This window comes from Balaenoptera acutorostrata, chromosome 7, assembly GCF_949987535.1.
Source record: "Balaenoptera acutorostrata chromosome 7, mBalAcu1.1, whole genome shotgun sequence".
Lineage (NCBI taxonomy): Eukaryota > Metazoa > Chordata > Mammalia > Artiodactyla > Balaenopteridae > Balaenoptera > Balaenoptera acutorostrata.
In genome coordinates this window covers 8,018,117-8,032,204 of record NC_080070.1, presented here as the reverse complement: position 1 = coordinate 8,032,204, position 14,088 = coordinate 8,018,117, and the positions used below count along the sequence as shown (strand labels likewise).

Sequence of the window (14,088 nt, the reverse complement as noted above, 5' to 3'; positions counted from 1 at the left end):
CTTCAGTGATCTCTTGGTTATTTAGTAGTGTATTGTTTAGCCTCCTTGTGTTTGTATTTTTTACAGTTTTTTTCCTGTAATTGATATCTAGTCTTGTAACGTTGTGGTTGGAAAAGGTACTTGATACAGTTTCAATTTTCTTAAATTTACCAAGGCTTGATTTGTGACCCAAGATATGATCCATCCTGGAGAATGTTTCATGAGCACTTGAGAAGAAAGTGTATTCTGTTGTTTTTGGATGGAACGTCCTATAAATATCAATTAAGTCCATCTTGTTTAATGTGTCATTTAAAGCCTGTGTTTCCTTATTTATTTTCTGTTTGGATGATCTGTCCCTTGGTGAAAGTGGGGTGTTAAAGTCCCCTACTATTATTGTGTTATGTTGATTTCCCCTTTTATGGCTGTTAGCATTTGCCTTATGTATTGAGGTGCTCCTATATGGGTGCATAAATATTTACAATTGTTATATCTTCTTCTTGGATTGATCCCTTGATCATTATGTAGTGTCCTTCTTTGTCTCTTGTAATAGTCTTTATTTTAAAGTCTATTTTGCCTGATATGAGAATTGCTTCTCCAGCTTTCTTTTGATTTCCATTTGCATGGAATATCTTTTTCCATCCCCTCACTTTCAGTCTGTACATGTCCCTAGGTCTGAAGTGGGTCTCTTGTAGACAGCATACATATATATATGGGTCTTGTTTTTGTATCCATCAGCCAGTCTATGTGTTTTGGTTGGAGCATTTAATCCATTTACATTTAAGGTAATTATCAATATGTATGTTCCTATTACCATTTTCTTAATTGTTTTCTGTTTGTTATTGTAGGTCTTTTCCTTCTCTTGTGTTTCCTGCCTAGAGAAGTTCCTTTAGCATTTGCTGTAAAACTGGTTTGGTGGTGCTGAATTCTCTTAGCTTTTGCTTGTCTGTTAAGGTTTTAATTTCTCCATCAAATCTGAATGAGATCCTTGCTGGGTAGAGTAATTTTGGTTGTAGGTTTTTCCCTTTCATCACTTTAAATATGTCCTGCCAGTCCCTTCTGGCTTGTAACATTTCTGCTGAAAGATCAGCTTTTAACCTTATGGGGATTCCCTTGTATGTTATTTGTTGCTTTTCCCTTGCTGCTTTTAATATTTGTTCTTTGTATTTAATTTTTGATAGTTTGATTAATATGTGCCTTGGAGCGTTTCTCCTTGGATTTATCCTGTATGGGACTCTCTGCGCTTCCTGGACTTGATTGACTATTCCCTTTCCCATATTAGGGAAGTTTTCTACTATAATCTCTTCAAATATTTTCCCAGTCCCTTTCTTTTTCTCTTCTTCTGGGACCCCTATAATTCGAATGTTGGTGCATTTAATATTGTCCCAGAGATCTCTGGGACTGTCCTCAATTCTTTTCATTCTTTTTCTTTATTCTGCTCTGCGGTAGTTATTTCCACTATTTTATCTTCCAGGTCACTTATCCGTTCTTCTGCCTCTCTTAGTCTGCTATTGATTCCTTCTAGAGAATTTTTAATTTCACTTATTGTGTTGTTCATCCTTGTTTATTTGCTCTTTAGTTCTTCTAGGTCCTTGTTAAACGTTTCCTGTATTTTCTCCATTCTATTTCCAAGATTTTGGATCATCTTTACTATCATTACTCTGAATTCTTTTTCAGGTAGACTGCCTATTTCCTCTTCATTTGTTTGGTCTGGTGGGTTTTTACCTTGCTCCTTCATCTGCTGTGTGTTTCTCTGTCTTCTCATTTTGCTTAACTTACTGTGTTTGGAGTCTCCTTTTTGCAGGCTGCAGGTTCATAGTTCCCATTGTTTTTGGTGTCTGCCCCCAGTGAGTAAGGTTGGTTCAGTGGGTTGTGTAGGCTTCCTGGTGGAGGGGGCTGGTGCCTGTGTTCTGGTGGATGAGGCTGGATCTTGTCTTTCTGGTGGGCAGGACTGCGTCTGGTGGTGTTTTGGAGTGTCTGTGACCTTACAATTTTAGGCAGCCTCTCTGCTAATGGGTGGGGTTGTGTTTCTGTCTTGCTAGTTGTTTGGCATGGGGTGTTCAGCACTGGAACTTGCTGGTCATTGAGTGGAGCTGAGTCTTAGCGTTGAGATGGAGATCTCTGGGAGAGCTTTCGCCATTTGATATTACATAGAGCTGGGAGGTGTCTGGTCGACCAATGTCCTGTACTTGGCTCTCCCACCTCAGAGGCTTAGCCCTGACACCCGGGCGGAGCACCAAGACCCTGTCAGCCACACGGCTCAGAAGAAAAGGGAGGAAAAAGAAAGAAAGAAAGAAAGAAAGAATTAATTAATTAACGTTATTAAAATAGGAAATTTTATAAGTTATTCAAAGTAAAAAATTAAAAAGTAATTAAAAAAAGAAAGAAAGAAGAGAGCAACCAAACCAAAAAACAAATCCACTAATGATAACAAGCACTTAAAACTATACTAAAAAAAAAAAAAAAACGGACAGACAGAACCCTAGGACAAATGGTAAAAGCAAAGCTATACAGACAAAATCACACAAAGAAGCATACACATACATACTCAGAAAAAGAGAAAAAGGAAAAAAAATATATATATATGTATAAAAAAATGAAGAGAGCAACCAAATCAATAAACAAATCTACCAATGATAATAAACTCTAAATACTAAACTAAGATAAACATAAAACCAGAAACAAATTAGATGCAGAAAGCAAACCCCAAGTCTACAGTTGCTACCAAAGTCCACCGCCTCAATTTTGGGTTGATTCGTTGTCTGTTCAGGTGTTCCACGGATGCAGGTACATCAAGTTGATTGTGGAGATTTAATCCGCTGCTCCTGAGGCTGCTGGGAGAGATTTCCCTTTCTCTTCTTTGTTCACACAGCTCCCGGGGTTCAGCTTTGGATTTGGACCTGCCTCTGCTTGTAGGTCCCCTGAGGGCGTCTGTTCTTCGCTCAGACAGGATGGGGTTAAAGGAGCAGCTGATTCGGGGGCTCTGGCTCACTCAGGCCGGGGGAGGGAGGGGTACGGATGCGGGGCAAGCCTGCAGCTGCAGAGGCCAGCGTGACGTTGCAGCAGCCCGAGGCGCGCCGTGCGTTCCCCCGGGGAAGTTGTCCCTGGATCCCGGGACCCCGGCAGTGGCGGGCTGCACAGGCTCCCGGGAGAGGTGGTGTGGAGAGTGACCTGTGCTCGCACACAGGCTTCTTGGTGGCGGCAGCAGCAGCCTTAGCGTCTCATGCCCGTCTCTGGGGTCCGCGCTGATCGCCACGGCTCTCGCCCGTCTCTGGAGCTCATTTAGGCGGCGCTCTGAATCCCCTCTCCTTGCACACCCCGAAACAATGGTTTCTTGCCTCTTCGGCAGCTGCAGACTTTTTCCCGGACTCCCTCCTGGCTAGCTGTGGTGCACTAGCCCCCTTCAGGCTGTGTTCACGCCACCAACCCCAGTCCCCTCCCTGGGATCCGACCGAAGCCCGAGCCTCAGCTCCCAGCCCCCGCCCGCCCCAGCGGGTGAGCAGACAAGCCTCTCCGGCTGGTGAGTGCTGGTCGGCACCCATCCTCTGTGCGGGAATCTCTCTGCTTTGCCCTCCGCACCCCTGTGGCTGCGCTCTCCTCCGTGGCTCCGGAGCTTCCCCCCGGCCCACCCCCCGTCTCTGCCAGTGAAGGGGCTTCCTAGTGTGTCAAGCTTTTCCTCCTTCACAGCTCCCTCCCAGAAGTGCAGGTCCCATCCCTATTCTTTTGTCTCTGTTTTTTCTTTTTTCTTTTGCCCTGCCCAGGTACGTGGGGAGTTTCTTGCCTTTTGGGAAGTCTAAGGTCTTCTGCCACCGTTCAGTAGGTGTTCTGTAGGAGTTGTTCCACATGTAGATGTATTTCTGATGTATCTGTGGGGAGGAGGGTGATCTTCACATCTTACTCCTCCGCCATCTTGAAGGTCCCTCCCATCTTTACACTTTTAAAAGTGATTAACTAGATATTCAGAGACATGCAGGATACCATGGGATACACTGTGCTTAAGGTCTAAGTGACAGGAAGCTTGCACTGCAGCCTGGACTTGCTACACAACTTCTTTGATTTTTTGACACCCCTGACTGAAGAAATTCTCATTTGAGCACTGGCTTCTAGGAAATCAAATGGAAAGAGTCTAAAATGTACAGAAGCAGAGGAAGAGCCTTGGGAAGGCATTGCTTCTGAGACAGGAAGGAAGGGGGGAGGGTATAACCATTAAAAGAATGAAACAACCATTAAGAAGAACAGGATTCGATAGAAACTGCTTAGAACTCACTAGGCTCCTGATACAAGAATTAACTACAATAAAGGAAACTTCCAGGATATAAGGAAAGCCCTGTAGAGTTTGCTAGAAGCATCCAGGGCTGAGGGAGGAGACCCATAGAAGGACCAGCATGGGGGCTCCAGACGTTGTGGGAAAAGCCGTGCCCCGCCACAGAGAGCAGAGAAGTTCTGGTTTGGCGGGGCTGGAACTGGTCTGGGGTTGCTGGGCCAGCACAAGGCCACTGTCTGGAATGCAGGTGGGGAAGCAGGGACCTAGCGTGTGTGGGGGTGGGGCTGGGGAGCTGGGGGCAGGGGGCTTCTGAGCACGCAGGCCACGCAGGGCTGCACAGGGGCTCTGGTTTCCAGGGGAGACGCAGGGTCACCAGGCCGTAGGCTCACGGAGGCATCCTGCTCTGGGCCTGTGGCTTGGGCAGACCTCACACCCTTGGCCGAACCTCCACTACCTCCCCGCCCCCAAGCCAGCACTGGAAATTTCCAGAAGCCCCTTCTTCCCTCCAGGGCTGAGAAAGTTTAACATCCTGCTCATCTTAAAAGAGATTAAAGGAATTTGTGTTTATCATAGAGCAGATATTGAAGGGTGAATTGGAGCCAGGAGGCAATGAATGGATTACTGGCACACAGAGAGTCACATACCAGGGGCCACTATGGGGGTATCACTGGGCGAGAGACGGGAAGAGGATGGGGCTTGTGTTGGGAGGATTCCAGAAGGCAGGATTGGGTGCTCTAGAAAGCGGGGGCAATTCCGGAATCGGGCAGCTTTGCAGCCTTCGTCCGGGAGGCAGGAAGAGTGGAGCAGGACTAGAGCTATTACTTGAGAACTGAGCTGGGAGAAGGTGATGTTCAGTCATGGTTTTGGTGGCATGGCTCTTTTTTTTTAATTTCCTGTATTAGTTTTCTACTGCTGCTGTAACAACTTACCCCAAATTTAGGGTAACGCCGATTTATTATCTTATGGTTCTGGAGGCTAGACATCCGAAATTAGTATCGCGGAGCTGATGCTCAGGTGCTGGCAGGGCTGGTTCCGCCGGCACCCCAGGCTGTGAGGGGAGAATCTAGGTCCTTGCCTTTTTCAGCCTCTAGAGGGCGCCCGCATCCCGTGGCTCGTCACCCCAGGGAGTCCGGGATCCTTCACGGAGCCACGTCTTCAAGGCCCCCGAGCTGCTCTTGCCTTTCCTGCCGTGCCCTCCACCTCACCTCCTCCTGTTCTGCAACCCCACCTGCCTCCCTCCTCCTCAGCACAAGGCAGGAGGGAGTGTGAGAGAGAGAGAAGGAAAAAGTCAGCCAGACTCTTGTTTCCTCGTAGCTCTCCTCCGGCTTTCCTCTTTTATTACAGAATTACCGCAGACACGAGAGTTTGATCTTTGTGAACGTTGAAGCCTTCCTATGTATCTTCAGCACTTGTCATATTTTCTATGTCAATTGTTCCAAAAGATTTTCCTAACTGAACAAGTAATTTGTATTAGAATTATAGATCATTGCCCACTTAGATTCCTGTCCAACATTTTTTCATTAATGACTTCATTAATGAATGAAGACTTGGCATGTTTGTGATATTTATAGATAAATCAAAACCAGGCAGAATCACTGATGACAGAATCAAGATTCAAAAACTTTTGAGTAGGCTATTATTATGCTTCAAAACAAAAGAAATAAATTTAGTATAAATAAATGTAAATTTTAGCTTTTGGTTCAAGTCACCAACTGCATATATGAAGGAAGGGGAAGAGCTGAAAGTAAGCTATGTTGACAAACTAGGAATTTTATTTTACATGAGCTCAGTAAAGATAATATAAAATGTGCCCAAAAGCCAACTCTGTCTGGTCTGGGTCCCTAGAAACAGTTCAGGTAAAGAAGGGTAATTCTGTTGTGTGAATCAGGCCACCTCTGAGCACTGATTTCACCTGTGTCCACTGCTTGAAGAGTTGCAGGATCGAATGTCAGCACATTTTTATTGAGGAGCTGCTATGTGTTCAGCACTGTCCTGGGCCCAAAGATACAAGAAATCTAAAAGTCTAAGCAGAGAAATTTGATATTTTTTAAAAATTGGGTACCATATATCCATAAAATGGAATACCCATCATTCATTGCAAGGGATGATTTAGTTGTATGTGTATTGACACAGAAAGTCTCCTATTACATTGTTAAGCAATGAAAAGTAAATGCAAATGCAAAACAATATGTGTAGTTGGGTTCCATCCAATTTTTGTAAAAAATCAGAAGAATAGACATAAAAAAATTAACATTAAATTTTTGTCTGCAAATCTATTATTTTCTCTAAAATGAACATATATTCTTTGTATCCATTTTTAAGTTATTTAACAAAATAGATTAAATGAGAAGTATTTAGGGGGAGATCATCACTGAAGCATAGTAAGGTAGCTTACTAATTATTGATATACCAGCACTTTCAGGAAGCCTTTTGACAACAGGCAGTAGAAGTGGATGGAGGGACCGCAGCAGTTATGCATGTGTGCCACCAGATGGCGCCAAAGCAGCTAAATATTTAGCAGCAGAAAGAGTTGCCTTTGCTCGAGACAAAATACAATAAAGTAGTAAAATGTTTAAGACTCTCTGGCCAGAATAAGTGTTTTGTTAACGATGCACTTGAAATTGTAGAAAGCTTTTCAAAATTATAGTCGAACACGCCGCTGATTGCTTTAATCATGTGTTTTGGACTTTCATCGCAGTGCTACCAGATACTCACCCATGCACAAAAAAACTTACAGTACCCGTTCTGCAGGTCAAAACTCCCAAAATTCCTGAGACGTGATGATTCTTTGACTCTTAACCTTGAGTAACAATAACCTCGAGGTTTCTAGTAAGCAGTCTCAAAATTCCGGTGTAGGTGGTCATTAATAATTAGCCATCATTCCTCAAAGTGACTCATTCTCCTCTTGACAAGTGAGTTTAGCTCCCTCCCCGCGCACTTCCAGCCACCCTCTCCTTCCCGGAAGCAGGTCTCCTTCCTGCAGCTTTGCCCATCTTGGCCCGTCAGGAGCCGAGACCCGGGAGTGGATCTAGTTTCTGGAGTCTGTGCTGCTGCCTTCAGCAAGTAGCTACTTGCGCAGTTCCTACGGGAGGGCCCTGCCAGATAGGGATGCAGTGTTTCCTTCTGACCCACACCTTGCCTTATGCTCACCTGAGCGGGTATTAAACTCACTTCAGAAAAACGAAAGGTTACAGAAGAGGCCTTTCACATGTGGGTACACAGAAGCACAGAAAGTTCTAGGAGCTCACAGTTGGGGAAACACAACTAGAATGTTTGGGTTGTAAAAATTCAGCTAAGGCAAGAAAAGCCACTTAGGGACACAAAGGACAAGAGAAGCCCTGTGATTCTGGGACACCACCACTTGCACTTTGACGTGGGAAGTGTAATCAGAAATGTGCATTGCTACAGCAGGCATTACCTGTAAGCTAGTCCCACCTGCTTCATTGTCACCTCCCTCTGCTGCCAACTCAGCTCCACTCTGAAAGGACAGCTCTGCCAGAGCAAAGGTACCTCTGTCCCCTCCAGGCTCTGATGTCCCTGCCCTGTGGCAGGAAGGAGAAGTCACCCTCGTTTTGATAAGCAAGAAAACTATGAACCTGAATCTCAGCATTTGAATTACATATCCATATATATTAATATATTCATATTCATATTTGAACATATATATATTCTGAAGATCAGTATTTGTGTGCAAGTTGATAGACCCAAACGGTGAAGAAAACAGTACAGTAAGACGATCCTAAAGAAAATCCATCGCTATAAATGTAGCATTTTCTATCTCAGAGGTCAATACTAGGGATTGGATCAAGCAGGTTTCACTCTATTAAAATGAGCAAGGATCTTAATCCAGCAGGTAAATTATCCACAGAAAATGTGCGTCAGCTGGACAACAATTCATAAAGGGTCTTCACTTACCAAGCTCGATTTGTTTTCCAATAACCCCAGCAAAGGGAGGGATGGACTTCCCATTTTCTCAGGCTGGTATTTCAGAGTCAGCAGTGATGAAATAAGATCCAGAAACTGAGGTTCAAAGAATGATGTCATCCCCCCTGGGAGATCTGAGTCCAGTGCAGGATGGTGACATTCTTCTAAAAGTGTCTCTCTTTTTCTTCCTGCAGCTGGATCATTATCCTTCTGTGAGTTACCATCTGCCAAGTTCATCTGACACTCTGTTCAATTCTCCCAAGTCGCTCTTTCTGGGAAAAGTTATAGGTAAGAATTTGGGGTTAATTGCTCACATAATTTTCTAAAGCTACTAATTCGCCTTTGAAATACATTGTGATTGGTGGTGGAGGTGTCTAAGTCACTGATGGTGATGAAACCCATGTTACGTGGTGTGTGACAGACTGAAACACATATGAAGCCGAGTATCTGCTCCTGGCTTCTTGATCTGGAATCTGTTCATTTAAGAGCCACCCTGGCCCTTCTCTTTACTACATGTCCGTGCTATCTAGATTAAATAGAGTTGTGATTGGCTAAGCATTTTAAAATGATTAATGTAAAGCCAATGAATTTTTTTTCTAAGAGGACGTATATCGTGAAGCCAAAGTGGAAATAGTCAGATGGTGGGTAATGTGCCGGCCAAGGAGGAGGTGAATTTGTGATCAGAATGTTATTAATTGTTAAAAGCACTTATTTTAAAAGATGGGGGTGGGAGGAGCTAGCAGATAATGAAGAGAACAGGGGACCCAACCTATAATAATAAATAACAATAATACACACTTATATAGGACTTTCTATGGGCCAAGCTCCATTTTAAGCACTTCAGATACATGAACTCATTTACTCTTCCTAGCAATTCCATGAGATAGTCAATATGATCATCTCCATTTTACAAATGAGAAAACTGAGGCACCAAGAGGTTAAATAACATACCCAAGGCCACCAATTTAAGTGGTGGAATCAAAGCTTGGGCCCAGGCAATCAGATACCGGGGTCTCTGTTCCTGACTACTGTGCTGTAATCTCTGTGATGGTTGACTCAGGAATGAAAGAGAAAGGCAGAAGGAGATTCGGGTAGCAGAGGTTGACCAGTTGAGGGATAAGCCCTACATCCCATGTCAGAGAGTGGCCAAGAGCAAAAAGTATTCCAGGACTTAGAACCAGGAAGACACCAGGCAAGACCGGGGGCAAACAGAGTTGTAGGTAAGGCCCCACGGGAAAGGGCCACATCCTCAGCAAGAAGGCGGGAAGGAGGGGCAATAGCTCAGTCAGTGGGGTGGAAGTGGAAAAGGAAAGAGGGCCCAGACTCACGGGTCACCTGCTGTTTTAGGCATTGTGCTAGAAGTCTTACGTGTGTAAGTGTGACAACTTAATGTCACAACAATCCCGTTAAGCAAGACCTGTGATTATTATCCTCATTTTACAGAGGAGGAAACTAAAGCTGAGGATGGTCAGTATGCCAAAGTTACTCAACTAGTATGTGGTAAAGTAGAGCTTTGAAGCTGCGTCTCTCTGATGAGAGTCCATGGTTAAACAGATCAAAAGAACTTGTCATTAAGGGTCAAGGTCCAGAAGGAATGCAGCTGAAAGTCGAGTGATGCCATTATAATTTATTACATGTGCCAGTATGTTAGTGGAAAAGAGGCTTAGGCATCCATAAGGCATGGACCCTGACACGTTGGTGAGCGCCCAAATGCCGCCACATGCATTCCACAGTTCAGTGAAGAATAATTGGACATTTTAAGTGTTCCTTCAGGGTTGTGATGATTCCATCAAAACAAACCGTACACTATGACACTGATATTCCTAAAGACACTGCACTATGATATTCCTAAAGTAACATCCACCATGAACATACTTGAAACAATGGACTTTATTTCTTTAGTGAAACTCACAAAGTCAAGTTTGACAGGAATGTTGGGTGATTGCCAAGTTCCCTCACTCTGAGTAACACTCTCTTGTTCATCAGCATTTCACGTCAGGTGATTAAATTGGCACTTCAGCAAAATTACAATATGCAATGAGGCATGGACCTTCGAGGTCATGAACAAATAACATTGTAAAGGCAAATCCTCTATAATAACTAAGTATTTACTGTGCTAGAAATCTGTGTCAAGCTAAAAGCATAACATGAACTTCAGATGTATGAATGTTACACCCAGAGTTTTCCGTTCACCAAAGGAAAATTTTGCTGTGCAAATAAGCTAACTGTGCATGTGATGAGGTACATAGATAAACGCAAATACCTGTAAGGACATCCGCAGTCCCAACATGGAGGTGGCCTCATGGCCTCTTGCACCTGAGGGTAAGTTAAGGTGATGCTGCAGGTCCCACACAAGACTTCTAGCTGAGACGGACTCTCATCCACACCAGCCCCGGAGCTCGCTGCAGGCGAAGGCAGTGTGTCTTAGCTCCACTGTATCCTAACAAGGAGCAAGTGCTCAGTAAATATTTGTTAAATTAATAAAGAGTAGAAGGGACAAGAAACAAAAAGCATATCGTGCAGAACGAGAGGGTATGGATGACGATGCTAAGACAATAAATTAAATTTAGCACAGAAGTGCGATCTGCCGTTCTCACACACATTGCAATCTGGTTTTCCTAAAAGCAGGTGTCTGATAACAATGGAGTGGAAAGCATGTAGGCTTTGGAATCAGGCAAAGCTGGTGTCTTAGCTCAGACTAGGTGGCTTAAGCAACAGACATTTATTTCTCACAGTTCTGAAGGCTGGGAAGTTCGAGATCAAGGTGCCAGCAGATCGGGTGTCTGGTGAGGGCCCACTTCCTAGTTTGCAGACAGCCGTCTTCTCATTGTATCCTCACGTGACATAGAGAGAAGCAAGCTCTCTCCTGTTTCTTCTTAGAGGGGCACTAATCTCATTCGAGAGGGCTCCACCCTCATGATCTAATCCCAGATCCATCCCCTGATGTCATCACATTGGGGGTTAAGATTTCAACATATTAATTTGGGGAGACACAAATTACAGACACCTCAGTCTGTAGCAGCTGGTGGTGTTTGAATCCAGGCTCTGCCCCTTATCAGTGTTGAACCCGTGGGTACATTACTTGAACCTCGCAGGGCCTGGGTTCTCTCGGTTACAAAATGGGAACACAGTGCCTACTTGCAGGCCGTTAGCTTCCTGAAGTTGGAGTGTGTTGTCTTTTTTTCCTTTTAACTAATCTATTTGCAGCAGCCAGATCAGTGCCTAGCGTATAGAAAGTGCTCAAAAAAATATTTGTGGAGTAAATGAACTACCTTTTTAGTATTAAGCTAATAACATCTTAGGAAGTAAACAATGTAATGCCTGGTAATAATTAGGAAAATAATTACCGTTTTTTGACACTGGCCCTGTGCCAGTCATTATGGCGTGTGTTCTGAGTACAGTGCTGCCTGTAATCCTCAGGACAATGCCCTGGACCACGGTTACCCTCATTGTACAGGACACGGAACCAAGGCTCAGAAAGGTTATTTTCTTTTTTTTTTAAGTTGTTTTTTTTTTTAATTTATTTATTTATTTTATTTTTGGCTGTGTTGGGTCTTCGTTTCTGTGAGAGCTTTCTCTAGTTGCGGCAAGCGGGGGCCACTCTTCATCGCAGTGCGCGGGCCTCTCACTATCGCGGCCTCTCTTGTTGCGGAGTGCAGGCTCCAGATGCGCAGGCTCAGTAGTTGTGGCACACGGGCCTAGTTGCTCCGCGGCATGTGGGATCTTCCCAGACCAGGGCTCGAACCCGTGTCCCCTGCATTGGCAGGCAGATTCTCAACCACTGCGCCACCAGGGAAGCCCCCCCAGAAAGGTTATTTTCTTAAAGCAGGTTTCCCAACAGCAGCACTATTGCAGTTTGGGGTCAGATACATAATCCTTTATTGTGGTGGTTGACTTGTGCATTGTAGGGTGTTTAGCAGTGCCCCATCCCCGCCCTCTACCAACTGGATACAAGTAGCAACCCAAGTTGTGACAATCACAGCTGTCTCTAGATGTTGCCAACTGTTCTCCCCAAGGGCAGAGTCACCACCAACTGAGAACCACTGGCTTAATGTCCCCCCTAGTCATTGGTAGAGGTGGCATTTGAAACAGATGTGTGACACCAAGAGCTAGGCATTGCTTCCTGATAACACCTGCGTCTTTCAGAAGGATGAAGAAGCAAGGAAGAGATCTGATACTCTGAAGATAAATTCTGTTAATACAATCAGAGGAGTCACAGTGAGGACCACAAAAGGCACGTGGGTGTCGGGCGAGGCTGATCACCGGCCACCTCCTCCGGCCAGTGTTCCTTAAAAGCTTGGTCATTGAGCAGGAGCAGGACTGATGAGAAGCACTTTAAAATTTCCCTCTGAAATTGGCATACACTTCAGTGAGAAACAACCAATACGCATTCACCAGCTCTGTACATATCCACCTGGAAAGACGGATTGAACTTCAAAAGGATATCTAGTATAAACCAGTAAGGTTTTGACACCCCCTAGCGGTCCATGCCCCCAGGGTGTTGGTTAGCTGAGTCGGCTGCTAATCAGAAACTGATCGCATAAAAGAAGGAAAAGGAGGTGGATCTAAATAAATAATAGGACTCCACATGGAGCTCTTTGATGAGCACTGCTTGAAAAAGGACACATAAAAAGAATGAAAGAAGGATACCTAGTCAACGACAAGTGTGACTTCTAAAGGGAACAGAGGAAATATATTCTAGAAATAAAACGGTGATCACTGTCAACCAACATCAGAATTTTGGAATGAGTTGCCACGTTTCTGAATCCTCCAAGCCAAGAAGGAAGTCAGCAATACCTAGCAATGAGCAAAGCTTCACAAAGTAGAGATATCACCAGACCTAGTTATGTCCATCATTTACTAGCTGAGTGATGTCATAGACTTTATATGTCTGATTTTCAGCAACAGATTTAATAATCTTTCAAGAGAATCTTTAAGTCAGTTGGAAGCCTGAAGCAGGTCTTCTGTATTACTCACGTTTTTCCAACATTTCTATCAACGCCTTGGATAAAGACATGAATAGAATGTTTATTAAGTTTGCAAATGACACAAAGCTGAGAGGGATGGTTTAATGGGATGGATTAAAAGAGGGATGGATGATAAAAAGCACTTCAAAAGCATCTTGACAGGCTAGAAAGATAGGATAAAAATAATAAGATGGAATATAATAAGAGATAAACTTAATTCCTGCACTTAGACCAAAAGAGAAAAAAAGCGCGTAAGTAGAAGATAGAAGACTCCTGGTATCACGGAAAAAGACTCAGGGTGTTGGTTTTATGGACAGTTTGATATGAGCCAACATTATGTAGTGACTGATTTTTTAAATAAATACAGTACTGAACTACCTTAATAAGAGAATTGTGTCCATAGCAAGGAAGTACAGTCAGACCTCAGCTGGGATGTCATGGCTGATCCTAGGCACCTCATTATAAGATGTATATTAATCTTTTAAGAAGACCAGATAGATAAAGGACCCCTAAAGGAAAAATCAAGAGACCTGAGGATATTTATACCAATCAAAAGATATGATTTAAGAGAAGTGAAAGAATCCGTTTTCAGTATTTGACAACTGCTCCATGAAAGAAGGGTTAGGCTTTGTAGAGGTTTACTCAGTGGGACCAAAGTAGCCCAGTGAGAGGAAAATTTCAGTTTCCTATTAGAAAGAACTTCCTAATAGCTAAGCTATTCAAAAATGAGTGGCCACTATTTTGAGGTAGTGGATTTCCAAGATTGAGAGTATTTAACAAAAGCTAAATGGAAATTTGTCCTGTACTTTGAGGAGTTTTCTGGATTGAGTGAGACCAGATTACATATAGCCTAAAAACCCTTGAAACCGTAAGATTATGATTTTTTTTTTAAAGTGAAAATTAAAGCTAGTATATTTTCCAAAAACTCATAAAGTTATAAACCATACTCATCAGTTA

The 14,088-nt window shown here is 43.7% G+C and overlaps 1 protein-coding gene across 1 annotated transcript in view; it reads left to right on the top strand.

Annotated features, from left to right (window-relative positions):
• The window catches only part of CNTNAP2 (contactin associated protein 2), a 1,523,154-nt gene that overhangs the window by 1,384,134 nt on the left and 124,932 nt on the right, over positions 1-14,088 (top strand). Inside the window, exon 21 of the mRNA XM_057550506.1 lies at positions 8,359-8,452. Within this exon, the coding sequence (XP_057406489.1) occupies positions 8,359-8,452 (94 nt within the window). The remainder of the gene's footprint in view (positions 1-8,358; positions 8,453-14,088) is intronic.